The sequence below is a fragment of the Caretta caretta genome, chromosome 20 (assembly GCF_965140235.1).
Source record: "Caretta caretta isolate rCarCar2 chromosome 20, rCarCar1.hap1, whole genome shotgun sequence".
Classification (NCBI taxonomy): Eukaryota; Metazoa; Chordata; order Testudines; family Cheloniidae; genus Caretta; species Caretta caretta.
Window position 1 is genome coordinate 22409382 of NC_134225.1, and position 27315 is coordinate 22436696.

Consider the following 27315-nt stretch of genomic DNA (forward strand, 5'->3'; position numbering starts at 1 on the left):
GGGCGCTGGGCTGGCTGGTCACTTTCCGAGCTCTGGAGTCTCTGCCTGGGAGACTGGGAAACTGACAGCGGAGGGAAAAACGGTACCAGACCCTGCAAAATCCCCCCGGATCCTCCTCTGCCCCCTTGGCGTGGGGCCCCCAAGGGGCGCACCTGGGCCCCGGGAAGGCCGGAGACCCAGAGAACCCACCCGTTCCTCCCAAGGAGCCCGACTAATTTGGTGCCAACCTGGGGGACTCTTTGCAGGCACGGCGTCGAGGGGGAAGGTGGGGAACTGGAGGGAGTCGGCGTCTCCTTTGGGGCCTGCGGAGACCAGGTCCCGTCCGTCCCGTCCCCGGAGTTTAGCTGAGGTCACTTCACCCGCTTCTTTCTCGGCCCCTGTTCAAACCCCAGATTCTGACCCCGCGCGGTCCTGCAGTCCCGATGCCCCCGGCCCCCCGAACCGCCGGTTCCCGTTAAACCGAGACCTTTCTTCTCACTTCGCCAGGTCGGGACGGGGCAAGGAGAGTCCGACGTGGGGACGGGGTTTCTCCCAAGGTAAGCGAGCGACGATCCCCGGCCTCCTGCTTCGCTCGGGTTCGCGTTCTTCGCCAGGCGACTTTCCAGCAGGATTCCCCAGCCCCTCGTTGGGCAGGACCAGGAGAGGAGCTCGGAGAGTCGGGAAATCTAACTGCACCCCAGGGGCGTCGATCGGGCTGTCCGTGGTCCATTCGAAACACAGCGAGGGCCCAAAGGCGGCCTCAGAAGTCCCCAACTCCCGACCAATCGGCTCTGGAAGAGGCTGGAGTATTTTGCTGGGCCCCTTTTTCTCCCGGGGTCCCTGCCCTCCAGACCGGCGAGGGGGAGCCGTGGGCCAGGGATGGCTCCGCTCGGAGGCAATCGGATATATTTTGGAAGGGCACGGTTCTGGGCTGGACTGAGCCGGGGGGAGGGGAGCTCTGGTCAGTCTCCCAGCTCCAGATGTTTGTCATTAGACTCCAGCGGCTTTACCCCTTGTTTTCCACTTGTGTGCGGGCGGGCTGGGGGCTGGGGTGGCCAGTGGCTGGGCCAGCTGGGCAGGGGCTTGCAGAGTGGCTCCCTGGCCTTGGGGAAGGGAAATGCGGGAGCGACCCAGTTCTGGGGGCTGAGATCGGAGTGGGATGGGGACTCCCAGGGGAAGCGCCTTGTCTTTGGCCCCCTGGGCCTGCAGTTTGATTCCCAGTTGGGGTTCCGGAGTCAGGTCCCTGGGCCCGGCCTGGCCCCCCACGATAGACGCTTTGAGCCGCAGCCCTGGGTCAGGCATCTTGGCTTCTCCCTACACATCTGGGTGCCAGGTGAGGGTGCCGGGTGGTGCGGGGGGTGAAATCACTCCAAGGGATATGGGGCGGCCCGCAGGCCGTTGGGGAGAGGGCGGACGGCGTCGTACTTCTGGCACATGGCCCAGGGCTGGGAGATGGGGGTCAAATCCCCAGCTCTGCCAGCGACTTGCTGTGGGGCCCTGGGCTGCTCACTTAGCCTCTCTGGGGGTAACGTGGGGGCCATGACCCCTTGATTGGGAGATCCCAGGGGCAGGGACTGGATCTTATTATGAGTCTGGGCAGCGCCCGGCACAACAGGGCCCTGATCTCAGTCGGTGTCTCGGTAGCCCCCGGCGCAACGGGGCCCTGATCTCGGTCAGGGTCTGGGCAGTGCCCGGCACAACAGGGCCCTGATCTCAGCCGGGGTCTGGGCAGCGCCCGGCGCGACAGGGCCCTGATCTCGGCCAGGGTCTGGGCAGCGCCTGGCACAACAGGGCCCTGATCTCAGTCGGGGTCTGGGTAGCACCCAGCGCGACGGGGCCCTGATCTCGGCCAGGGTCTGGGTAGCGCCCAGCGCGACGGGGCCCTAATCTCGGTCAGGGTCTGGGCAGTGCCCGGCACAACAGGGCCCTGATCTCGGCCGGGGTCTGGGCAGCGCCCAGCGCGACGGGGCCCTGATCTCGGCCGGGGTCTGGGCCACGCCTGGCACAACAAGGGGTCACAACCTCGGCCAGATCTCTGGGCACTAAGTATCAAGTAAGCAGTATCTCATTTCTCCTCCAGTCGCTGGAGGCCAGATCCCCCCCGGACTCACCCGCCAGGTGGAAATGCCCCTGGTTTAACAGGCTCCCACACTGGCGGGAGGTTATAACAGGGGAGGTTTACGAGCTACGTTGCAGTAAGTTCGGGGCCCTGGCGGGCCTGGTGCTGCAGACACAGAGGGGCAGAGCCTAGAGCTCCCAGGCTAAGATCCCAGTTCTGCACGTGCAAAAGCGGTTGCAGAATCAGGGCCGTAAATCACAAGGGCCCGTTTCCTGCATCCCCACATGCAGACAGGTAGCTGCCTCTCGTGGGGAACGCGGCAGCCGTGTGGAACGGGAAGCGATGGAGAATCCCAGCTCGGGGGACTTTAAGGGGGTGGAATTTAGGGGGAGGGGCCAGTAATAAGTTTGGGGGGTGAAGGTCGGGATCGGGTGGCGTTTCGGTGGGTGGCCGGGGCCCTGACGGGCCATGTCCCCACCCCGGCAGGCAGGCTGGGTGCGGCGGCCGGCCGTGGGGGAGGTAACGGTGGGACAGTGCCAAGGAGCAGCTGAGACGTGTGATGTCAGAAGGGAAGGATCAGAACCAGGATTAGCCGATTAGGGCCGATTAGCAATTAACCCCTCCGTGGCCACCTCTGAGAGCTGCTGGGGGAAAATCCTCACGCAGCCATGGCTGGGATCGGGGACCCCCCCATTGTGTGTCTCCCCAAATTCAGGGGCCCCCATCGTGACAGCTGCAGCCCAGACCCCAGCCGAGATCAGGGCCCCATTGTGTGTCCCCCCCCAGTCAAATGTGGGGCCCCCATCGTGCTGGGCGCTGGGACATGTACTATGAGAGCTCACATGGAGGAAACTGAGGCACGGAGTGGGGGAAGGGACTCAGCCAGGGGATCAGAGGCAGACATGGAACCCAGGTGTCCGGGCTCCCAATCCAGTGCCGCAGCACCTCGGGGGCGGCCACCTGGCCCCGACATCTGCTGCTTTCAGCTTCTGCGCAGGCTTTCAGCTTCTCCCCACATCGTAGCTTGAGGAGACCCAGCCTGATTTCCCCCCCTCCCCCAGGCACTGCCCTGGGCCATGCGGGCTGCTTGGCCCAGGCCTGTCTGGGTCGGGGGTGGCTGCCACACTTGGGGCTGGCTGAGTTTGGGGTGAGTGTGTGGGGTGGGGCTGCTCTGGGCGGAGGGATGGGCCTGTTCCCAGGGGCCACGGGAATTGTGGGATCCCCCTGGCACACGCCATCCCCCAGATCAGCTCCCCCGGTATCCCTCCTGCCCCCACACTGTCCCCCACCACCCAGTCCAGCCCCATGGGCCCAGCTAGCCAGGCTCCCCCTGTTCCTTGCCTCTCCAGTCTGGATCCCTGGACCCAGCCACTCCTGTCCAATCTCCAGCGCCTGACACCCCAGAGGCCCCCGCCCCCTGCATTAGTGGCATGTCCTTCCTGACCCCCTGCGGCTGCCGAAGCCCTGAAGCCTGCGGCTGTTTTTCCCCCTTTGCAGCCTCTCTGCTCCCTCCAGTCTCGGCACTAGGGCCAGGAACAGAATCGGGGGGGTTGGGCTAAGTCCTGCCTTCTTGTGGGGGGGGGCTCTGTGCCATTTGGGGAGAGGGGAAAGGGTCCCCCAACGTCCCCCCTATTCCAGAATCTGCCCCACAACCTGCAAGCCCATTTAACGCACTGCAGCCCCTCTCTCCCACCCCCTGGTCTGTGCCAGAAGGGGAGGATTCGCACGGATCGCCCCCATTTTGGGGGCCCCGTCTCCCAAGGTGCAGCCCTCCCCACGGCTCCCCCCAGTCCCTGCGCACGGGCCGGACCCCGTTGGGGGGGGGGAGGGGGCTGGGGGGCTCCCGAGGCTGAATGGCTCCGTTGTGCGAGTGAGGCGCGGGCGGCGGGGGAAGGTCAGACAATCGCTGCTTTCATGCCAGGCCCAGGCGGAAGTAGGAAAAGTCCCTAAGGGGGCCCGGGCGGGGCCTGTGGCTGGGGGGGGGCTCAGAGCAGGAGGGTGGGGAGCTTTGGGGGTGGGATTCCAGCTGGGATGGGGGTGGGGGCTTGATTTATTTCCTGCAGCTCCCCCCTGGGGCAGAGACAGGGGCAGGAGGTCCAAAATCTGTGGGGCTGTAGCATGGACCATCTGGAGGTCCTGCCCTCCTCCCATGCCAGCCCCTCACCCGGCCTCTGAGCCCATCCCCACGGCCGCAGAAGGGGAACAGAACACCGGGCCTTTCCCCTCTGACCCACCCCAGGCTGGGGGAGGCAGGAGGCAGGGCCCGGGGCCCGGCTGGGATACCCTGGCCTTGGCCCATGGGGTTGGTTTTGGGGCATCCTGTCCATGTCTTTGCCACAGGGCCGGCTCTGAGGGTGGTGTCCGAGGCCCAGACGCCCCGGGGATGGGCACCCTGGAGGGGTCACTGCTCTCAGCGCCGGCCCAGGGCCCAGTGCACCATGGGTGGGACCAGAGCGGCCTCGCCAGGGGCTGCCCTAGAACGGGGGCACTGATCCGCGGCTGTGTCTGCGCCCGGAGCTCCTGCTAGGCGGGTGCCCCCCCGGCCGTGGCCCCGCACTCTTTTGGGGCATTTGCACTTGCTGCGGGGGGCCGGCGGGGGTCAGAGCTGGGCAGGTCCCGCAGTCAGTGGGGGCCGGGTGGGATCAAGGCCGCTGTGGCTCAGACCAGAGCTGGACGCAGGCGTCTGAGAAAACCCAGTCCGGTGCCTCGGCCAGGAGCAAGCCCGGGTTTCTGATTCCCCCCCCCCCCCCCCCCGCACCCCCTGAGCCTGGGCCCAGCCGACCCACTCCACCCCAGCACCAGCCTGGCCCCAGCACCCTCCTTCCCAGCCGGGATCCCTGTATAACCAGCCCCAGGGCCCCACCCCAGAGGTAGCTGCATCTCAGCGGTGGGGGCAGGGTCCCTGTACAACCAGCCCCCGCTCCCCTCCCCTGCGTACAGCTCTGGGCGTGAAACCCGAGCCCCGGCCGGACCCATGTGAGCCAGGCCCAGACTAATTGGTTCCATGTGCTCCCAGGGCTGGGGGGGGGGGGGGGCGGAGCAGACCTGCCTTAAAGGGGCCGTGCTGAGGTCTGGGGTGGGGGAGAGTGTCCCTTCTGTGATCCTCTCCCTCCAAACTGCAGCCTGGCAGCCTGACCCTGTAGAGACCGGTCCGTATGAGGCACCCGTGTGGAGAGCACTTGGACACAAGGCCCCGGGGTGTGATCTGGGGGCCCAGAACCCCCTCCCAGGCCTGAATCTAGAACCCAGACATCCTGACTCCCAGTCTTCTGGCACATGCACCAAGGCTGGGGAGTGACAGTCCCTGGGTGGTGGACTGGGGGAGGCCCAGGCCGGGGTCTCTCTAACCCTATTGGATCCCCCCCAATTCCCTGGTGCCCTGGGGGTTCCCGACACCCTGAGCAGCAGGATTAGCAGGGCCTGAGCTGGGCTGGAGGGGCGGCGGGCCGGGGAGGGGTCCATGGAAACCACAGACACAGGGACACACCCAGGCAGCGCGGCCTCCACCCCTCGGGCGTGTCCCGGAGCCAGAGCCTTGCAGCTCCCGGCTGCAAAACAAGCAGGAATGTGGCAGCTTTGCCCCGGCCTCCTGGCCTTCTATAGGCAAAGCCACATGTGGGGGCTGTGGGTCGGGATTGAGGGGCACCAGCAGGGCTGGGCTAGCAGGGGCCTGTGGGGCGGGAGTGAGGGGCCAGGGGGGAGCCCAGGGCTGGGGTTTCAGGGGGCTGTGGGTTGGGAGTGAGGGGCACCGGCAGGGCTGGGCTAGCAGGGGGCTGTGGGTCGGGAGTGAGGGGCCAGGGGGGAGCCCAGGGCTGGGGTTTCAGGGGGCTATGGGTCGGGAGTGAGAATCATAGAATCATAGAATATCAGGGTAGGAAGGGACCTCAGGAGGTCATCTAGTCCAACCCCCTGCTCAAAGCAGGATCAATCCCCAATTTTTGCCCCAGATCCCTAAATGGCCCCCTCAAGGATTGAACTCACAACCCTGGGTTTAGCAGGCCAATGCTCAAACCACTGAGCTATCCCTCTGGGGGGGAACCCAGGGCTGGGGTTTCAGGGGGCTGTGGGTTGGGAGTGAGGGGCCGGGGGGGAGCCCAGGGCTGGGGTTTCAGGGGGCTGTGGGTCGGGAGTGAGGGGCACCAGCAGGGCTGGGCTAGCAGGGGGCTACGGGGTGGGAGTGAGGAGCCGGGGGGGAGCCCAGGGCTGGGGTTTCAGGGGGCTGAGTCTGGATTGAGGGGTGCTGGCATTGCTGGGTGCAGTGCCCCCCCGCCCCCAGCGCTCCCAGCAGGGATCCCAGGCCGGTGCCGGGGGGCGAGGGGTTTCCATTGCCTGGCCTATGCTGGCTGGCACCAGGGCAGGGCTGGTGCAGCAAATTCCCTGCAGCCTGTGCCCCCCCCAGGTCAGTCAGTCGCCCCCCAGCCAGCCCCACTCTGGCTCCTTCAACCCAGGAAAGCCCCATGGCGGCCACTCCCTGCTGCGGGGGGCGCTCTCCTCTCCTCCATGGGCCGCTGCCGGGAACAGGGTGGGGCTCAGTGTCCGGAGAGAGCGCCCCCTGCTGCCCCACCCCCTCCCTGCGGCACAGCGCCCCCTAGGGCTGCACTGGGGCACTGGCCAGCCCAGCAGGGATCGCCTGCCTGCCATGTCCTGCCCCAGAGGTGGCTGCATTTGGGGCAGAAGCCAGGTCTCTCGCTGGCCGAGGCGGCGGTGGGGCCCAGGGCAGAGCCAGGAGCTGGCAGGGATCCCATGGTGCCAGCTGTGGTCAGGAGCAATGGATGTTCCAGCGTGGGGGAGCCGGGGCCCCAGGAACCGGCCAAATTCCTCCCCAGCCAGGGGCTGCTCTGAACCCGGTTCCCCCAGGGCCGACCGCGCCCCGTCGGGTGCTCTCTGAGCCAGACCCCGGCTGGGACGCTTGGCTCCCCGGGGTGGATGCCCCGGAGCAGCTCCTCTCCCAGGTCCAGCTCACCACCAGCTCCAGCCAGCGCCGGCGGGGCCTCCGGGGTGACTCACGGGAAGCGAAGGACAAGCGGGTGTCTCCTGGGGATGGGGTCAGGGAGCGGCTTGTCCAGCCGGCAACTAGCGGCCCTCGCCGGCTCCTTTCCCTCGCCCCGGCCTCGTCCGCGGTCTCTGTGTGTCCCTCTCCTTCCCGTTCGCTTCGGCGGGGCTTTCGGGTTGCCCTGCCCTCTTCTCTCTATGTCCTTTCCCTTCCCTCCACATGTCCCACCTCCAGGGGACCCATCTACTGGTCTGGGCGGCGCCCGGCGCCACAGGGCCCTGATCTCGGGTGGGATCTGGGCGGCGCCCAGCGCGACGGGGCCCTGATCTTGGTTGGGGTCTGGGCAGCGCCCGGCGCAACAGGGCCCTGGTCTCGGCTGGGGTCTGGGCAGCGCCCAGCGCGACGGGGCCCTGATCTCGGCTGGGGTCTGGGCGGTGCCCGGCGCGACGGGGCCCTGGTCTCGGCTGGGGTCTGGGCAGCGCCCAGCGCGACGGGGCCCTGGTCTTGGGTGGGGTCTGGGCGGCGCCCGGCACGGCGGGGTCTCAGCTGGGGTCTGGGCAGCGCCCGGCGCGACGGGGCCCTGATCTCGGCTGGGATCTGGGCAGTGCCTCAATCTCACTGTTTCTTAATACGAATTCTTTCGGGGTCCAGGGGGAGATGGAACAATTGAGCGTGAGTCCAGCATTGGCGGGGCGTTTCCCCCACATCCTTCAGCTCCCAGACGCTGCCAGGAGGGGGACCCACCCCTGCCCCACCCCATGGGGTGGGGCAGGGGGAGGCTGAGCCGCGTCCGGCCTGTGGTGGGAGGCTCAGGAGCAAAGCTAAATTTCCTCCATGCACAGACTGGCAGCTTGCTGCAGGGGCGGGGGGAAGAGCACGCCGGGGGGTCTCTCCGGGGAGTCGGGGTCCAGTGGTTAGAGCTGGGGGGCTGGGAGCCAGGACTCCTGGGTTCTCTCCCCAGCTCTGGAAGGGGAGTGGGGTCCAGTGGTTAGAGCGGGGGGGGGGGGGGGAGGGGCTGGGAGCCAGGACTCCTGGGTTCTCCTCCATTCAGTGACTGACACTTGGTGCCTTTTGCTCCGCAGGGCAGCGACCGTCGCTGGGCAGGTGGGGACGGCTCGGGGAGCGACGTCCGCGGGGGCAGCATGGTGCTGGCATCCCGTCTCCCCCGGCACAGGCAGAGTGATCGGGAGGCACCGCTGGCTGGGGTGAGAGTGGGTCGCCGGCCGCGGGGGGCGGGGGGGGCGGAGCATACCACCCCCCAGGACCAGAGGGGTCGAAGGGTCCCTGGTTGTGCAATGAAGGGCTCACAGGTGACTGTGCCCAGGGAGGGGGCACCCGGCCGCGCTGCCCGACGCGCCAGGGACCCACCTGCTTAGCCCCAATGTAGCCCGCTGAGACTGGGGCCGGGCAGCTCCCCTTGGCGGGGCAGGAGTTGGGGGGCAGGGGGTGCGAGGGAGCCTTTGGGGGACCCGTGGCTGGAGCAGGGGCTCCCGGGGGATGGGCAGTTAGATGCGGCACACGACACAGCCGGGTCCGCTTCGTTTCGCCCCACGCGGCCCCCCTGAGGGCCCCTCCAGAGGAGGCTGCAGCGGCTGCCCCTCGGGTGGGCAGGGGGGTCCCCAGCTTTGCTAAGGGCTGACGAGGGAGAAGGGGCGCCCCGCTCTGGGCTGGGCAGGGGGTGACACTCGCAGGGGGGCGCGTAGGAGGAGGGCTGCCCCAGGAGGAAGGACCCTGCGTGGGGCGGGAGGGGGGGCTGCTGTGCCCCAGTGGTTCCCAGAGCAAGGCCCATGGCTGCCTCCCTGCCCAGCACCCAGGGCCCTGCTCTGCGCCCTGGGGGGGGAGCCAGGCCCCTGAGGGTAAAGCTACCCCCCCACCCCGCTGGCCACCGGGGCCTGGGCTCAGACCTGCCACGCTTGGTGCACAATGGGGCACACACAGGCCTGAGCTGGGGAAATCCCTGAGTCCCCCCGCCGGGGCCGGATGGGAGCCGGCGCCCCCGAGGGGACGGGCCTCTTCTTGCTTTTGCCTCATTGCCCCCGTGCCCCTGGCTGGGGGGGGCTGCAGGCGGGGGTCAGCGGGGGGTCTGAGCCTGGCCCGGCGGCAGGAAATTCTCACGTAGCCGCCTGCAAAACTGTTTATTTTTAGAGCAAATCGCTGCCATATACGGAAAGGACCCGGGCTGCGGGGGCCCTTCCCCCCCTCCCCGTGCGCCCCCCGCTGCCCCTCCCCCTCTCCTGCCCCTCCCCCACTCCTCCCCTGCTCCCCCACTGCCCATCCCCCCCTCCACTCTCTCCTGCTCCCTGTGCTCCCCTCCCCGCCCATCCCCCCTCCCCCTCTCCTTGTGCTCCCCTCCCCTGCCCATCCCCCCACCTCCCCCTCTCCCTGTGCTCCCCTCCCCGCCCATCCCCCATCCCCCTCTCCCTGTGCTCCCCTCCCCTGCCCATCCCCCCTCCCCCTCTCCCTGTGCTCCCCTCCCCTGCCCATCCCCTGCTCTCCCCCCACTGCCCATCCGCTCCATCCCCAACTCCCATGCTCCCCCCTCGCCTGCTGCGGTCCCCCCATCCCCCTCCCCATCTCCCCCCACCTCTCTATGCCCTTCCCCTTCACTGCCCTATCTGCTCCCCTAGCCCCTGCCCCTCCCCGCTCCCCCCCTTCCCTTCTGCCCTCTCCCCGGCTCACACAGACCCTCCCCCCCACCTGCCTCCCATTTCTCCAGCTTCCTGCCCCTCCCCCCAGCTGGGTCAGCAGCCCCAGGTCGTTTCTCAAATCAGCCACCAAAGGGGCCGGAGCCCAGCTTCGGGCTGGGCAGGAGATTTGGGTTTCCATTTCTCCCCTTGAGGGGCACCCGCAGAGCTGGGGGGGCAGGGGCTGCGGGTGGGGAGTGAGGGGCACCGGCAGGGCTGGGGGGGGCAGGGGCTGCGGGTGGGGAGTGAGGGGCACCGTCAGGTCTGGGGGGGCAGGGCTCTGGTGAAATGGGCAGAGGGCCTGATCCTGCTCTGCCTCCCCCCACTGCCCCCCACCACCCCGGCCTTGGCAGCTCCCCGGCCCCAGACGCTGCTTCCTGGGTCTGTGCCTCAAAAGCTCCCTCCCCTGCCCCCCCCACTTCTATTTTTAAACCATTTGTTTTATTTTCCATCTGATGCTTTAGCTACGGAGCCACCCCCTCCCCCAGCAACATCTGTCCTGTTCAGCCCGGCTGGGGTCGTGCCCCCCAACGGGGTCCCCAGCACTGGGGAGTCGGGGGCTGGGGGGGTCACTGGGTCCTGCAGGTGGGCATTGAGCGGGGGCCCGGGGGGACCAGCATGGCTGGGCCCCACTCTTCCGCTGGGGGAGCGGGGTCCGGGTGGCCCCCACAGCTGCTGGGCCTGAGTCCCTCCTATCCCCATGGACTAGGGCCTGGGGGGGGGGCAGGGACGGGCCCTCGGTGCGTGGGGGGCAGCGTCTGGCACAACGGGGGCCTGGGCCGTGGCTGGGGCTCCCGGGCGCCGTCATGACACGAAAACGTCCCGATGCCCCCGGGTCCCGTCTCCTGGCAGAGCCCAGCGCCTGGAAACTGACCAGAAGGGGGGGGCTGACCGATCCAGCACCCAGCTCGCAACCCAGCCGCCCCCCCCACCCCCACTGGCGCTTAACCAGCTGTAGGTGGGAAAATCTCTCCTCCGGTGCCCAGCTGATCTCTGTCAACCGCACGCTTCTCGCCCTCCCCTCCGGGTACCTCCCCCCCTTGTGACCAGATCTCAGCCCCTTGAGGTCTGGGCACCGGCTGCACCGTGAACCCCGGCATCCTGCGAGTGATGCCACCCCTGGTCACTATGGCAGCCTCGGGGGGGGGGGGGGATTGTTCCTTGGCTATGAACTATTTTCCCTTCTGCTTGATTTTGTTGCTTCCTAATTGGCTGACTGGGTGGTGGGGGGTTGCAAAGGGGAAACACTGGATGCCGTAGATCAGATGGTGCCCCCCCCACGGGCTGAGCAGGGGGCTTGGGGCCCAATTATCCCCCCGCCCCCCAGCGCCATTCCCAGAGCACCAGGGCAGCGGAGCCCTCTGCCCCTAAGGCCGACATCGCAGGGAGGGGGCGCAAAGGCCCCATCGACCCAGCGGGACATGGAAAAATCAATGGGCACCAGCCACGTGCTGATGTGGGTCGGGCTGTGCCGTGAACAGCCCCGGTCCAGCAATGCCATTGGTGTGTTTTCACTGCTGGCGAGGGAGCGGGCACGTGTGCATGCTGTCTGGGTCTCTCACCGTGTCCGTGTGTCCATCTCGCCCCCCGAGCCCGGCAGCCGCTTGCATCCCGGCTCGGGGCTTTGCCGAGGTGCGTGGGGCAATGCGGGTGAATGCAGGCCTGTGGGCAGGCGGCTGGGGGGGGCGGGTGCACCCCAAGATTAACACAGCGTCAGAGCCCCGTGCTCTGGGGTTGGCACCACCAGCCCCACCCCTTGGCATCGGGTCTGTAGGGATCACGCAGGACTCCTGGGTTCTCTCCCCAGCGCTGGGAGGGGAGTGGGGTCCGGGAGAGCCGGGGTGCTGGGAGCCAGGACTCCTGGGTTCTCTCCCCAACTCTGGGAAAGGAGCCCTGTCTCCCAGCCACCACCTCCTCCCAGAGCCACGCTCCTGTCCCGCCGCCAGGCGTCGATGTGCCCGGCAGAGGGATCCAGTCCCCTGCCAGGGAGGCCAGACCAACCCCAGGGGGGCGCTTTCCCCCTCCCAGCGAGACGCTGTCTTGGCCCAGTTCCCAGCCCCCTCCCCTGCCCAGCATCAGACTTCCCAGAGGCCTGGCACCGGGAATGACCCTGCCAAGAGCTCCGCTTGGCCAGGGGGCTGGAAAGTCCCTGTGGCTCCCTGGCCCCTGTCACTGGTTCTCTGCGCCTGGCTCCTTGGCAGAAATGCCCTTGGCGTGACGGTGCCAGGGGGCCGGAGCCCCAGCAGGCCTCCCCTGTGGCTGACGGAGCAACGCCAGCTCACCCCAGCTGAGCAGCCTGTCCAAGCAGCTCACGTTAATGCCTGGCTGGGGAATGGGGTCCAGTGGTTAGAGCGGGTGGGGGTCGGAGCCAGGACTCCTGGGTTCTCTCCCTGGCTCTGGGAGGGGAGTGGGGGCTGGTGGGTTAGAGCAGGGTGGGGCTGGGAGGCAGGACTCCTGGGTTCTCTCCCTGGTTCTGGGAGGGGAGTGGGGTCTGGTGGGGGGTCAGAGCAGGACTCCCCCCAACAGGTCCCGGGCTCCACACTGGGTGGGGGACCCTGCTCCGGGCTCCAGGCGTGGATGGAGTGGGGAAGAGACCCCCTGCAGTCGGAGGGGCTCTCGGGGGAGGGAGTGGGAGGGAGGGGGGACGCTGTGGGTCAGTGGGAGGCCATGTCCCCGCCCCGTGACTGGCTGAGCAGGCTGGGGAGGGGACACCCCGTAGGACCCCCCAGCGAGCGGATGGGGGAGGGCGGGATCCATGCTGCTGGCTCAGGGCCCAGCCTGGCGGGGCCAGGAAACCAGACACAGCAGATGGGAAAGTGCTGGGGGGGTCTGGGCGCTGGGTCACTGGGAGGGCGAGAGCCAGGGGCGGGGCGGGGCGGGCGGTAGGGGGCCTGGAGAGTCAGGCTTTAAGCAAACTGGGATCGTGGTGGAGGGGAGCGGGGCTGGGAGCCAGGACTCCTGGGTTCTCTCCCCGGCTCTGGGAGGGGAGGGGGGCTGGTGGGTTAGAACAGGGGGGCTGGGAGCCAGGACGCCTGGGTTCTCTCCCCAGCCCTGGGAGGAAAGTGGGCGTGTAGCGGTTTGAGGCAGGACTCCTGGGCCAGCCAGTCCCCTCGAGGCTGGGGGGTCCTGGAGCTAGATGGGCCCCCTGGTCGGTCTCCTCCCCCGGCCGTGTTCCCAGCCACGTCACTGCCTCTTGTTGCAGGTCGTGGGGCTGCGTCTTCCCGCTTGCTAAGGGCTCCCCGGATTTCGGTGACGGGCTGAGGCGGGGACCCGGGCCAGGATGGCGCAGGTGCTGCACATGGAGACCGGTTTCCCAGGTGAGTGTTGTGCTCAGGGCACAGGGAGTGCAAAGACCTCTGGGCCCGCTTTGCAGAGCTCAGGTGTGAAACCAGGAGTCCGGGCCAACGTCTGCCCCCAATGCGGCTTCAGTCGAACCCAAGAGCCTCGCTTCCTGTCCAGTGCAGCGGTGCTGTGGGGTGTTAGTCAGCTGCTGTGCCCCACCCCAGAGGTGGCTGCACTCTACCCATGAGACAAGGAAGCTGCCTGGGCACCTATAGATGGTAAATTAGTTTTCTAAGGACCTTTGGGTTCCCCCAGGGTGCAAGGCGCTGAATAAATCCAAATCCCAGGGGCCTAACGGTGTTCCTGGTTTCTGTTCCCAGCTCGGGGAGGGGAGTGGGGTCTAGTGGTTAATGTGTGTGTGGGGAGGGGGGCTGGGAGCCAGGACTCCTGGGCTCTATCCCCAGCTCTGGGAGGGGAGGGGGCTGGGTGCCAGGACTCCTGGGTTCTATCCCCAGCTAGGGGAGGGGAGTGGGTTAGTGAGGCAGGGGCTGGGTGCCAGGACGCTGGGGGTCTAGTTACTGATGCACTTGGGGGTAACGTTCTCGTGGCTCAGTTTTTCTCTCTCTGCAAACAGGGATGGGGGCGGGGCGGGGGAGTCAGCTAACGCCTGTGCACCCCCACTGACCCCTGCCCTCCCCCGGCTTGCAGGGAAGCCCACCCCCACCTCCCCCGCCACCTTCGGGGCCCAGGAGCCGCAGCTGCCCTACTCGGTGGAGACGCCGTACGGCTACCGCCTCGACCTGGACTTCCTGAAGTACGTGGACGACATCGAGAAAGGCAACACCATCCGGCGGGTCCCGGTTCACCGGCGGCCCCGCCACAGCTCCCTGCCCCGCGGCGCCGGCTCCTGGTGGACTTCTACCGAGTCCCTGTGCTCCAACGCCAGCCTGGACAGCCGCCACTCCTCCTACTCCTACTGCGCCCCCGGCTTCTACCCCCCGGGCGGGGCGGGCGCCTTCAACGCCCGCGTGGAGAAGACCCTGCTGGACGCCCGCAAGAAGCTGGAGGACCAGGCGGGGGGCCTGGGGAGCCTGCACAGCAGCGTCTCGGGCTCCACCAGTTCCCTGCTGGGCGGGCAGCCCCCCGGCGCGCAGGCCGGCTTCACCCCGCTGGGCTCGGGGCTGTCCACGCCCGTGTGCCCCAGCCCCGGGCACCTGCAGCATGTGCGGGAGCAGATGGCCGTGGCCCTGCAGAAGCTGCGGCAGCTGGAGGAGCAGGTGAAGGTGATCCCGGTGCTGCAGGTGAAGGTCTCGGTGCTGCAGGAGGAGAAGCGGCAGCTCAGCGTCCAGCTGAAGAGCCAGAAGTTCCTGGGCCACCCAGGCGGGTTTGGGAAGGGCAAAGCCAGGGGCGAGCTCTACATCGAGATCCCGGAGGAGGGCAGGGGCGGGGAGGGGGCCACCTCCCCGCTGCGGGGGAGCCGGAGGCTGGATTCGGGGGGCTCGGCCCCCCTGAGCCCCCCGCCGGCGGCAGAGCGGAAGGAGGTGAGGTCGGTGGGGGTGGGGACGTCGGAGCCGGGGGACCGGCGGAGCGTGGGGGTGGGGGTGAGCGAGCAGGAGCTGGTGCCAGAGGGGCAGCGTCAGGCCGCGCTTGCCCTGTCGGCCAAGGTCGCCGTGCTGGAGAAGCAGCTGCAGAAGGCCCTCCGGGAGCTGCAGGGGGCCCAGCAGAAGCTGGCGCAGCCGGGCACGGCCGGGCAGGAGGGGGCCGCAGGGCAGCGGCGGGCAGAGGGACGCCCCGGCTGGCAGCAGCAGGAGGTGCCCGTCAAGGCGGACACGGTCAAGGTGATCCAGGTGCAGCGGGAGCCGGAGATCGCCGCCAGCAAGGCCACGGGCGTGGCCCACCGGCCGCAGCGGGCACAGAGCCTGGAGACCAAGGAGCCCTACGCTAGCCTGCGGGCCCTGACCCGGGGGGAGCCGGGGACGCCGCCCCAGGCCGTGGTGGTGGAGACGGCCTTCCCCGTCCATGCCGCCGCGCCCCACGCCGCCCCCATCCACGGCGTTAAGAAGATCAGCATCGTGGCCGAGCCCCGCGGGGAGGAGACGGGCCCGGGCGGTGGAGCCTCACCAGGTAGGGCCCAGCGCAGGCATCTGTGGGGGGGTGGGAGGGCTCCCTGTGTCCTTCCTCAGGGGCTCCCCACCCCCGGTCAGTGCTGGGGTGGGGATTACTGGGGGGCAGAGCTAAATGGGAAAGGCCCCGTGTCCCATTCCCCACCCCCCTGAGCCGGCCCGTCCCCCCGTTCCCCCACCTATCCAATGCAGTGCCCCCCAGGGAAAGGCTGCATGTTCTGGTGAGATCTGCACTCGTCCAACCAGCCCGACCTAAACTGGTTTGAAAGCCCAGCTATGGGGCACGTCTACACGGCGCAGCGAGGTGCGGTCTAACTGGCCGCAGCTCTGGCGAGTGAGCGGTGGGTAGGAGTCGAACACAAGTTAGCAGATCAAGGTCAAAATCATAAGGGCGTCTGGAGTTTAATGTGACCTCCAAATTCCTCTTGATTAGGCTCGTTACTCAAGGGTAAGAAGACAGCTGGGTTTTGCAGGGAACAACGGGCCCTGAGTTCATACCTTGTATTACAACAAGGTCCATCGATTAGAACCAGGCTCGGAAGGGGTCAGATTTTTCTCAGGGACTGCCGATGTCACGGCACGGACCCAGCCGAAAGATCTCGCCCACGGCAGTCAGCGAAGGGCACAGGCGGGCAAAGCCAGCGAGCTGCTGCTTGAGACTCCGTCGGCGTTCGACTTCAGGCTGCTCCCCCAGGCTTCTTGGACCTGTGCCCCAGGTGGTTTGGGTTGGACCGGTTGCAGCGTGTTCCCTTTTGGACGCTCGGCGGCTGCAGTAAAAAACAATTCCTGCCTGCCCCTCCGTAATATCCCACCAGCGGGGAAACTGCAAAGCAGTGCTTGGACCCCGTCAGCCAGCGCAACTGGGGAAACCGAAACTGATAAAAATAGAGAAAAGATGCTTAAAAATAAACTTTGCCGGCCATCAAAATGAGTCCAAAATAAACCCGCTGGCTGCCGAGCCTTGCACGGCCAGCTGGGCCGCAGTGAGCGTGGGCTCCAGTCTCCTGGGGAACTCGGGCCCTGGGACTTCGGGCATTAGAGGGAGATCTCGCCAGAACCCAGCCCGTGTTGAGTTTAAAATGTCCAGCGTCCGTCCCCGTTGGAACCAGAGCAGAATCCGGTGCCGACGGCTCCTGCAATAACAGCGCTGGCCGTCCCCCGTCTCCTGCCTGCCCGAAATCGCGGGGGGACACCGCTGGCCGTCCCCCTCCTGCCTGAAATCGCGGGGGGCCACCGTTGGCCGTCCCGTGTCTCCCGCCAGCCCAAAATCGCGGGGGGAGGGGCACCGCTGGCCGTTCCCCGTCTCCCGCCTGTCCGAAATCGCAGGGGGTTGTTTGGAGAGGATGGTTGGGGCCAGCTGCTTAGAGCAGACGAGAGAGACTTCAAGCAGCCTCCTCCCTGGGGAGATCAAAGGGGGCTGGGAATCCAGGAGCCTGGCGAGCTCTGGTTCTTTTCAGTCCTTTCCCGGCGGCTGGATGGATAAACGCACTTGCCCCCCAGTCCCGTTGCCCGTGCCTCTGGGGCGGCTCCAGGCTTGTTTCCTGGGGCCCCAGCTCTCTCCACAAATGTCCAGCCTGTCCTTGGGGGAGGGGGTCTGAGCCTCTTTAGCTCCTTCCCCTCTCCCTGTCTTGCCCAGACCCCGTGTCACTTCCAGCAGCCTTGGGGCTGCTCTACCTCATGCATGGCCGAGCAGAGAATACCCATAATGTGCTCTGGCCTTGCCCCTGACCCATCCCCCTACACCAGGGAGCAGCGACCTCAGAGGGGCACTTCCACCCCGGGGGCGGGGCGAGCATCACTGAGAATCGGGCCCCTTCTTGTTGACTGAGGGGTCTCTGGTCTCACAAGTGGAGTTGGGGGGGGATGGATGTGGGGGGCAGCTGGCCTAAACCTAAGAGCTGGAAGGGGAGATGGGGGCTGGCTGGGGGGAAGGCCTGGGATGGAGCTGGGGGGTGGGGCGGGGAAAGGGTTGTGCGGGGCTGGGAAACCACACAAGACAGTGAGTGCAGCGCAGGACACCTGGGTCCCTTCCCAGCCCTAGCCGGGGATTGTAGCGTCATGGCTAGAGGTCCTGGGAGCCCGGACTCCTGGGTGCCCCTCCTGCCTAGAGGTCCTGGGAGCCCGGACCCCTGGGTCCCCCTCCTGCCCAGGGGCTCTGGACTGCTGGAGCTGAGGCCGGAGCGTGAGATTTGATTCGCGTCCTTGTTAGTTCACCATTACCATGAGCCGGGCTCATTGCATCACCCAGTGTCGTCCCCCCAGATTGCCCCACCTGCCGGGGGGTGGGGGGGGCTAGAGGGTGGAACGGGACCTGCTGGGGAGGCACTGGGCCCATGGATGCAAGGATTGCTGCTAAGGGGGAGGCGGGGGGTCTCTGATCCTATCTCCCAACCAACCCCCACCCGAACCTCTTAGAGCCCCTCCCCCACACTCCACCATCCCCCTGCCCGCTGGGCACCTGTCACAGCCTTGCCGGGCCAGGCCCAGCCGGCATCTGAGCATCTCCCCTCCCCCGTCAGCCAGCCCAGGGTCAGTGGTGCCACCTGGGCATGGGTCTGTGTCTCTAACTCTGCCCCCCTTCGCCCCCCCCAGAGCCCCCCGGAGCCCCCCAGAAGCCAGAGGCTGCAGTCGCCCCGGACCTTGTCCCAGCTCAGCCAGCTGCACCGTGTCCAAGCAAGGCAGAGGACCCAGGTGAGGCAGCAGTTCTGCGGAAAAGGACCTAGGGGTGACAGTGGACGAGAAGCTGGATATGAGTCAGCAGTGTGCCCTTGTTGCCAAGAAGGCCAATGTCATTTTGGGATGTATAAGTAGGGGCATAGCGAGCAGATCGAGGGACGTGATCGTTCCCCTCTATTCGACATTGGTGAGGCCTCATCTGGAGTACTGTGTCCAGTTTTGGGCCCCACACTTCAAGAAGGATGTGGATAAATTGGAGAGAGTCCAGCGAAGGGCAACAAAAATGATTAGGGGTCTGGAACACATGACTTATGAGGAGAGGCTGAGGGAGCTGGGATTGTTTAGCCTGCAGAAGAGAAGAATGAGGGGGGATTTGATAGCTGCTTTCAACTACCTGAAAGGGGGTTCCAAAGAGGATGGCTCTAGACTGTTCTCAATGGTAGCAGATGACAGAACGAGGAGTAATGGTCTCAAGTTGCGGTGGGGGAGGTTTAGATTGGATATTAGGAAAAACTTTTTCACTAAGAGGGTGGTGAAACACTGGAATGCGTTACCTAGGGAGGTGGTAGAATCTCCTTCCTTAGAGGTTTTTAAGGTCAGGCTTGACAAAGCCCTGGCTGGGATGATTTAACTGGGAATTGGTCCTGCTTTGAGCAGGGGGTTGGACTAGATGACCTTCTGGGGTCCCTTCCAACCCTGATATTCTATGATTCTATGATTCTATGAGGGGCACGGTGGGCCAGGAGCTTCAGGAGCGGCCAAGGGGCTTCAGGGGTGGGGGGCTCGGGCTGGTCTCTGATCCTGGCCTCTCTGCTTGTCTCCCTGCAGCCCCGGCTCAGGGGGGCGTCAGAACCGGCACGAAGCGGCAAGAGGAGGCCCCGGAGATGGCGAGCAAGAAAACTCTCCAGTTTGTGGGCGTCAACGGCGGGTAAGGAGAACTGCAGAGCAGGAGGAGAGGGGGCTGGTGGCCAGGACTCCTCGGTTCGCTTCCTGTTTCAGGAAATGGGGGTCTAGTGGTTAGAGCGGGGTGGGCGGGGGCTGGGTGTTAGGACTCCTGGGTTCTGTTTGCCAGCTGTGGAGGGGAGTGCGGGTCTAGCGGTTAGAGCAGGGGGGCTGGGAGCCAGGACTCCTGGGTTCGGGGAGGGGCGCGAGACCTGGTGCTGCCCTGCCAGCTCTGACCCCACTCCCCACCTCAGGTACGAGTCCACTTCCTCGGGCTCCAGCACGGCCGAGAACTCCTCTGACAACGAGAGCACGGAGAGCGAGTACCATGAGGCCAGCGAGGGGCCCCCGGCGGGGCAGGTGCTGGCCCCCCAGAGAGTCCCGGCAGAGGGCAACACGGCGATGGCAGGGGAACCCCCCAGCACGGCACAAGGAAGCACCACTGGGTAACTGTACAGGGGTCTGCGCCCTCGTGCAAGGGGAGTGGGGTTGGGGGTTAGACCAGGGAGCCAGGACTCCTGGGTTCTCTCCCAGCTCTGGGAGGGGAATGTTGTGCAAGGGATTTGTCTGGATCCTAGCTGGGCTAACGCCTTCAGCACCTGGTTGGGCTCTGCCCCCACCCAGCTGGGACTAACCTGGGCCCAGGCTGGGCTCTCGGGGCTGCAGCCGGAGCCGGGATCATGCCCTGAGCAGCTGGCTCCTTGGCTTCCGTCTGTCCTGAACCATGCCTGGGGAGGGCAGCTCTCCCCTCCGGCCACCTTGCCCTGGCCCTGCTGCCCGTTACGCCCAACATAACCCTTGGATGCCGCTTTCAGGGACCAGCCCCCTCTGCAGGACTCACTAGAGTCCCTGGCTCGTCCTCTCATCCCCCCCCAGATTCAGGAAACCCCCCCCAATGGGTTAGACCCCACTAGCCCCCTGCTCCCACCTCTCGTTGCAGGACAGGACTCAGCCCAGAGTTGTTAGCGGCCTGTGAAACCCTGCAGAAGTACCTGGAGAGCCCAGACCTGCTCATGGACAAGGAGATGGTACGGAGAGATAAGGGGCCCGTGCGCGGGTCTAGAACCTGGGACCTCAGGGTACGACAGCCCAGGCTGCTTCTGCCGGAGCTACAGGATCTACAGCACCTGCTGTTCACAGAGTGGCCACTGTGTGTGTGGTGGGGGGGGACAGCGAACTATCCTGGTGCAGGCTGTGGGTGGAGGCAGGACTCCCGGGTTCTCGCTGCTTTCTCCTGGCAGAGGGCTTTCCTCAGCGAGCCCAGAACACACCCCGCCAGCCTGGGGCAGCGAGACACGGCCCAGCTTCCTGCCCGGCAGGTGGTTTAATGGACGTGGAGGAACGAACAAGAATAATCCCTAGAGCTCAGGTCCCTTTGAAAAGCAGGTCACAGAATCGTCATCTAAGAAACCGAGGCACTGGGAGGGGATGTGACCTGCCCCAGCTCATCCAGCGGGCCTAGGGCAGAGCTGGGAGGAGATCCCCGGGCTCCTGAGGGCCAGGGCAGTGCGCTACCCTTTAGGCCACGCTGCCTCCCTTCACACTGCCGTCTTGGCTAGCTGCAGGGAGCACCCCGAGAAGGGCCAGGGGTTATACAACGTGAAGCCCAGCCAAAGAGCCCGCAGAGGGGCTCAAACAACCGGGAAATTCCCCGGCAGGATTCTGCCAGCGAAGCAGAGCAGCGCCGGGAGGTGAAAGTGACGTGGCCTTAAAGTGAAATGCGGCACCTCGTTCATGTCAGCTGAGAGAAACAGGGTGGGGGGATTGAAACAGAGCAAAAGCGGGTGCCAGGCAAAGATTTGCTCCTGTTAATTCTTTGTACTAGGGTTAGAGGGTAATGACCCCAGCCAAAATCAGGGCCCCATCGTGCTGGGTGCTGCACAGCCCCTGGCTGAGAGTGGGGGGGTCTAGTGGTCAGAGCAGGGGGTCTGGGAGCCAGGAGTGACAGGTTCAGTCACAGAGACCCCCTTGGGACTGTCACCTGATGTGCTGAGACTTCTGAGCCCGTTTTCCCTGCCAGCTTGGGACTCCAGAACCCTGCCTTGTCGAGCCAGACATGCCAGCCTGCTGCAACGCAGACCCAGGGTCTGAACCAGGCCCCCAAAGCTGCAGACGTAACTGAAAACAGCTCAGCAAGTGCTCCTGTCTCCAGCACCCAGACACCCAGCTCCCAGTGGGATCCAAACCTCAAATAAATCTGTTTTACTCTGTATAAAGCTTATACAGGGTAAACTCATAAACTGTCCACCCTCTATAACACTGATGGCACAGCTGCTTGCTCCGCCAGGTATTAATCACTTACTCTGGGTTAATTAATAAACAAAAGTGATTTTATTAAGTATAAAAAGTAGGATTTAAGTGGTTCCAAGTAATAACAGACAGAACAAAGTGAGTTACCAAGCAAAATAAAACAAAACACACAAGTCTAAGCCTGATACATTAAGAAACTGAATACAGGTAAATCTCACCCCGAGAGATGTTCCAGTAAGCTTCCTTCACAGACTAGACTCCTTCCTAGTCTGGGCCCAATCCTTTCCCCTGGTACAGTTAGTTCCCGTTAGTTCCAGCTCATGTGGTAACTAGGGGATTTCTCATGACTGGCAGCCCCCTTTGTTCTGCTCCACCCCCTTTTATAGCTTTGGCACAAATTGGGACTCTTTTGTCTCTCTGGGTCCCCACCCCTTCTTCTAAATGGAAAAGCACCAGGTTTAAGACGGATTCCAGTACCAGGGGACATGGTCACATGTCCTGTGAGACCCCTCAAGCCTTCATTCTTCCAGGCCTGACTCACAGGAAGGCTTGCAAGTAAACAGAGCCATCTACAGTCAGTTGTCCTGGTTAATGGGAGCCATCAAGCTTCCAAACCACCATTAATGGCCCACGCTTTGCATAATTACAATAGGACCTCAGAGTTATTTTTCATATTTCTAGTTTCAGATACAAGAACGGTACATTCATACAAATAGGATGACTACACTCAGTGGATTATAAGCTTTGTAATGATACCTTACACAAGACCTTTTGCTTAAAGTATATTCCAGGTACATTATATTTACACTCATAAGCATATTTCCATAAACATATGGAGTGCAACATCACACCAGGACTCCTGGGTTCTGTCCCAGCTCCGGGAGGGGAGTGGGGGCTGGTGGCTAGAGCCTCCAAAAGCTCGCGGGCGACACCCCTCTCCCCGTCTCCCCCCAGAAGGCCGCCTACACCCTGGTGCTGCAGGACTGGCTGCAGCTGTCGTGCCACAGGGAGGCTGCCCCTGAGGCCGTGGGGGGGCGCCTGGCCGCATACCGCGCCCTCTCACCCCGGCTGCTGGAGTTCATCCTCAACATGGCGGACGGGAACGGGAACACGGCCCTGCACTACACCGTCTCGCACTCCAACTTCCCCGTGGTCCAGCGCCTCCTGGAGACCGGTGAGGGGCCACAGAGGGGAGAGTGGGGGCTAGTGGTTAGAGCAGGGGGTGTGTGGAGAGCCCAGACTCCTGGGTTCTATTCCAGCACTGGGATGGGGGTGGGGGCTAGTGGTTAACAGAGCAGGGCAGGGTGGGGGGGGTCTTCCCTCTACTGACTCTGTTTCCCTCCCCAGGCCTGTGCAACGTGGACAAGCAGAACAAAGCGGGCTACACGGCCATCATGCTGACGGCGCTGGCTGCCACCCGCTCCGACAAGGACATGGCCACCATCCAGCAGCTGCTGCAGCTGGGCAACGTCAACGCCAAGGCCAGCCAGGTGTGGGCGGGGGCAGGCCAGGAGCACGGGGGCGCGGGGGACTGTCCAGGGCGGGGAGGGGGAAACTGGCTGGGAGCGTGGGGGGCTGGGGGCTAGCTGGGGAGTGGGGCTGGCCAGCAGTGCAGGGGGCTGGGGACTGACCGGGGGGGCGGGGGTTGGATGAACTAACCTGGGTTCAACCCCTTCCACCCCACCTGGCCCACGCCTCACCCCACGCCCTTCCCTACGGACTCCTCCCTCACCCCCCCATCTTGCTCTCCCCCCCCACCCACCGACACCCCCCTACCCCTCCTGTCTCCTGTGGACTCCTCCCCCTATAGATCTCTCCTGAGATTCGCCCCCCCCCAGTCCTCCCTCCCCCATCAATCTCTCCCCTCGCCCTGAGTTTCCTCCTTCCCACCTGCCCCCATGGATCAATCCCACAAGCTCTGCCTGACCCCGGGCTCCCCGCAGGCAGGGCAGACGGCCCTGATGCTGGCCGTGAGCCACGGGCGCCAGGACATGGTGGGGGCTCTGCTGGCCTGCGCGGCCGACGTGAACCTGCAGGACGCCGACGGCTCGACGGCCCTGATGTGCGCCTGCGAGCACGGCCACGCCGAGATCGCCCGCCTGCTGCTGGCCACACCCGCCTGCCACGTGGGCCTGGCCGACCACGTGAGTGCCCAGCCCAGGGACTTTGTCAGCATCCCCGGCCTGGTAGCTTAAAGGGGGGCCCTCAAGGTGCGGACTGGGGGAGACCCAGCTTTGCAGATACTCCAAGGGGTGTGGGGGGAGCTTATGCAAATGTAGTGATGTCCTGATTTGCATATTGGCCTGTGCGTCACCCACTGCGGAACCATTCCCCCACGGGGTGGGTGCTAGCTGCTTTGGGGCAGCCAGAGGGGCCAGGAGCATCGGGGGGGGCAGCTGCGGAGACGGGACAGGTCACCCCAAGCAGGCGCCCCTGACCCCGTCTCTCCCAGCAGGACGGCAGCACGGCCCTGTCCATTGCGCTGGAGGCCGGGCAGAACGACATTGCCGCCATGCTCTATGCCCACATGAACTTCGCCAAGCCACCTTCCCCGGTGAGTGATGGGTGTGCCCCCCATCCCCGCATGGCCCCCCTGGGTGCAGACAGAGCCCGGCCCGGGGCGTGTAACACGCACCCCCCCACACTGATACAGATGGAGCAGGGCCATGCCAAGGGGTATGTCCAGCTTTCCCAGGCTTGGGCCCTGTTTTTCGGTGTCTCCTGCCGGCTCCCCCAGCCCCTAGTGGCTCTAGCTGGGGGGAGCCATGGGGCAGCGCGGCCCCGAAAGAGGGAGCTCTGGCTGCCGGGCGTCTGGGAGCCCCGAGGATGGGGCAGCGAGTGAGCCAGGCAGAGCTGGGGGCCAGCAGCCCCTCGGCACGCAGCAGGAGCGGGGTGGGGCAGCTCAGTGCCCAGAGCCCCTCTGGGAGACGGAGCCTGCAGGGGCTGGTGTCCTCTCCCAAGGGTGGGATGGGGGGACAGTGTCTTGGGTGAGGGGGAGGCCTGGGCGTGTCTCACACACAAAGACACCTGCAGATGCAGGCCGAGCCGGGTGGGCTGCTTCTGGAGTGGTCGGCACGGCTTAGAGCCGGCTGGCCCCCGGGTCTGGGCCGTTATCCCCGGCTCTGAGAAAGGTTCCCTGAGCACGGCTGAGTGGACGACCTGGGCTGGGACTCAACAGCCCTGGGTTCGAATTCTGGCTCTGTTGTGCATGAGCAGTGGCGTGTCCTGTGCCCGCTCCATGCCTCAGTTTCCCCAGCTGTTAAACGGGGACAGGGAGCGGGCAGACGGGGCCGAGGCCGGGTCGACACTGAAGCCAAAATGTTCTTTCCAGGGGACCCCAAAGCAGCCAAAAGCCGAGACCGCAGCAGCCGTCCTGCCCACCGAGGCTCAGTAGCGGAGGAGGGACCTGCCGTGTTTCTCCCCCCTCTCGCTGGCAGCAGGGGGCGGCGTTTCCGCCCAGGCAGCCCCGAAGACAGCGATCGAGATGTGGGGGGAGGAAGGGGGCGGGTCTCGAGGGAATGCCGTCCACCCCAAGCACTGAAACTTACGAAGGCCCGTCCCTCCTGCGGTCCGAGCCGAGCCACTGGAGCCCCTGCGCCAGCCGGAGCCGGGGGGCGGCTGCTGCTGGCTGGGGGGAGTTGGGATGGATGTTGGGGGGCAGCAAGGACATGAGACAAAGGAAGCCGGAGACAAGCTCGGTGGCGGAAATCGGGCAGCTGCGTTTTCTTCGTCTCCGCTGGATTAGGTCCCACAGGGAAGGACCCGCGACTGTGGGCCCTGCCACAGCTGGTTTGATAGGTTCCGCTCCAGCAGCAGCTGCATCGCCCTGGCCTGCTTCTGGCAGACACGGGATTCCCGTCCAGGGGCCATTCCTACACGCCATGGAGATTCACGCGAGCCGGGAGCTCCCCTCCCCTGTCCCCCCATTGGACTGTAGCTGGAGACGGGGGGCTCTTTGGTGCATTGTGGGTACTCCGTCCATCTTCAGGGGACAGACCCAGACTCCTCCTGTGCGTGTGACCTTGGGCAAGTCACATTCTGTCGCTCTGTGCCTCAGTTTCCCGTCTGGATTGTTTTCCCCACTTAAAAAAGCTTGCTCTACTCAGTGTTATTTCTGTGATGGAAGCAGCTGGGGCTCTGTTTCTAGAATCGATTTTAAAGGGAGCAGGTTTTTAAAAAAACCTTCCTAAAAATTCCAGCCTGGTAAATACCCACACAACTCATAGGGTGTTAACTGTCTGGGAGGTTGCATGGATTAATTACCCTACCTGGCCAGTAGGGGGCAGCACCTCCTCTCTCTATATACCTACCTAGCTCTCTATATAAAAAGAACAGGAGGACTTGTGGCACCTTAGAGACTAACCAATTTATCTGAGCATAAGCTTTCGTGGGCTACAGCTCACTTCATCGGATGCATACGGTGGAAAATACAGTGGGGAGATTTGATATGCACAAAGAACATGAAAAAATGAGTGTTATCATACACACTGTAAGGAGAGTGATCACTTAAGGTGAGCTATTCCCCGCAGGAGAGCAGGGGGGGACCTTTTGTAGAGATGATCAAGGTGGGCCATTTCCAGCAGTTGACAAGAACGTGTGAGGAAGTGCGTGGGGGGGGGGGAAGAAGGGGGAATAAACAAGGGGAAATAGTTTTACTTTGTGTAATGACCCATCCACTTCCGGTCTCTATTCAAGCCTAAGTTAATGGTGTCCAGTTTGCAAATTAAGTCCAATTCAGCAGTCTCTGGTTGGAGTCTGTTTTTGAAGTTTTGTTGTTGAAGAATTGCCTCTTTTAGGTCTGAAATCGAGGTTTCAGGGAGGTTGACGTGTTCTCCGACTGGTTTTTGAATGTTAAAATTCTTGACATCTGATTTGTGTCCGTTTATTCTTTTACGTAGAGACTGTCCGGTCTGGCCAACATACATGGCAGAGGGGCATTGCTGGCACAGGATGGCATAGATCACCCATTTTTTCATGTTCTTTGTGCATATCAAATCTCCCCACTGTATTTTCCACTGAACGCATCCGATGAAGTGAGCTGTAGCCCACGAAAGCTTCTGCTCAAATAAATTGGTTAGTCTCTGAGGTTCCACAAGGACTCCTGTTCTTCTTGCGGATACCGACTCACACGGCTGCTCCTCTGGAACCCAGCTCTATGTATCTTTGAGCTGCAATAACAAATCCTTTTAAGTTCCAAACTTCTCCCAAAAGCCATTTCTCTCCGGCCAAAGGATGGGAAAGAAATTGGAACCAAAGGGTGTGGCAAGTGGTTTTAAAAAGAAAGAACTAAGAAGGGAAACGTTCCTATTTTATACCAAATCTATAGATTAATATACGCCAAGAAAAGAATGACAGATCTACGTTACTTTACCGCCCGGTATTTAGGGCCTCAGCGGACGCAGACAGCCGGACGCAGAGGGCAGGGCTGGCTGCAGCGTTCACAGACCCGCCGGGTGTTTAGCTTCCACATTTACGCTCTGCCTTGGTATGAGCCAGTCAGACTTTTAGGGTGATGTCTTATTTTCCCCTCCCCTGCCCCCTCCACCCCCACATTTGGGGCTTGGTTCAAAGCCGCGGTACAAATCTGTGTCTTTTTTTTTTTTTAAGCTTCCGTTTGCTGTCTGACCCACCCCACCCCCCAGCCATGTTTATTGAACATTTTATAATCCCCCCCCCCCGCCCGCGCACGCTGGGGCAGTATCCTGGGGAGGGGGGCGGTGAGCTCAGCACTCAGTTTATACCTGGGGGGGCTGTTTAGTCGCACATACAAAGAGGTGTATTCGCTGATGTCAGTATTACGTTAATCCCATTTATAACCTGTTAAAAATAAAGCTCTTGGAAAAACAATGCCCTGGTTCTGGTCTGTTAAACATCAGGGCGGTTAGAGGGCTGGGGCATGCTGCGGGCTGAGCTGAGACCCAAGGTCTGGTCCCAGCTCTGCCACTGCCCTGCTGGGTGACCTACAGTGAGTCACTTGTCCCTCCATGCCTCAGTTTCCCCTCCCTACCTTTGTCTGGTTAGACTGTAAGCTCTTTAGGGCAAGGACTGTCTCAGCGTGTCACTGCAGGGCCCGGCATGACAAGGGGTCTGGGCAGCGCCCGATGCAACGGGGCCCTGATCTCGGCTGGGGTCTGGGCAGCACCCGATGCAACGGGGCCCTGGTCTCAGCTGGGGTCTGGGCAGCGCCCGGCACGACAGGGCCCTGATCTCAGGTGGGGGTTTGTGCAGCGCCTGGCACAACGGGGCCCTGATCTTGGGTGGAGGTTTGTGCAGCACCTGGCACGCTGTGTGTGTGTGTGGGGGGCAATCTCAGTCTATCTATCTCTA

At 64.2% G+C, this 27315-nt stretch overlaps 1 protein-coding gene across 1 annotated transcript; it reads left to right on the top strand.

Annotated features, from left to right (window-relative positions):
• Positions 1-26835, top strand: KANK2 (KN motif and ankyrin repeat domains 2). The gene is made up of 14 exons (XM_048831967.2): positions 1-82; positions 487-536; positions 8114-8236; positions 12918-13032; positions 13706-15121; positions 17713-17811; positions 18625-18724; positions 18993-19184; positions 19679-19766; positions 21943-22162; positions 22336-22478; positions 22932-23132; positions 23444-23542; positions 24320-26835. The coding sequence occupies exons 4-14, from the start codon at positions 12996-12998 to the stop codon at positions 24380-24382; spliced, it is 2658 nt and encodes an 885-aa protein (XP_048687924.2). The 5' UTR covers positions 1-82; positions 487-536; positions 8114-8236; positions 12918-12995; the 3' UTR covers positions 24383-26835.
• The last annotated feature ends 480 nt before the right edge of the window (positions 26836-27315 follow it).

Coding starts and splice junctions, on each gene's coding strand:
- KANK2 (XM_048831967.2), top strand. CDS start 12,996: ATGGCGCAGGTGCTGCACATGGAGACCGGTTTCCCAG. Junction 19,767..21,942: donor TGCTCATGGACAAGGAGATG/GTACGGAGAGAT, acceptor GTCTCCCCCCAG/AAGGCCGCCTACACCCTGGT. Junction 22,163..22,335: donor CCAGCGCCTCCTGGAGACCG/GTGAGGGGCCAC, acceptor TTCCCTCCCCAG/GCCTGTGCAACGTGGACAAG.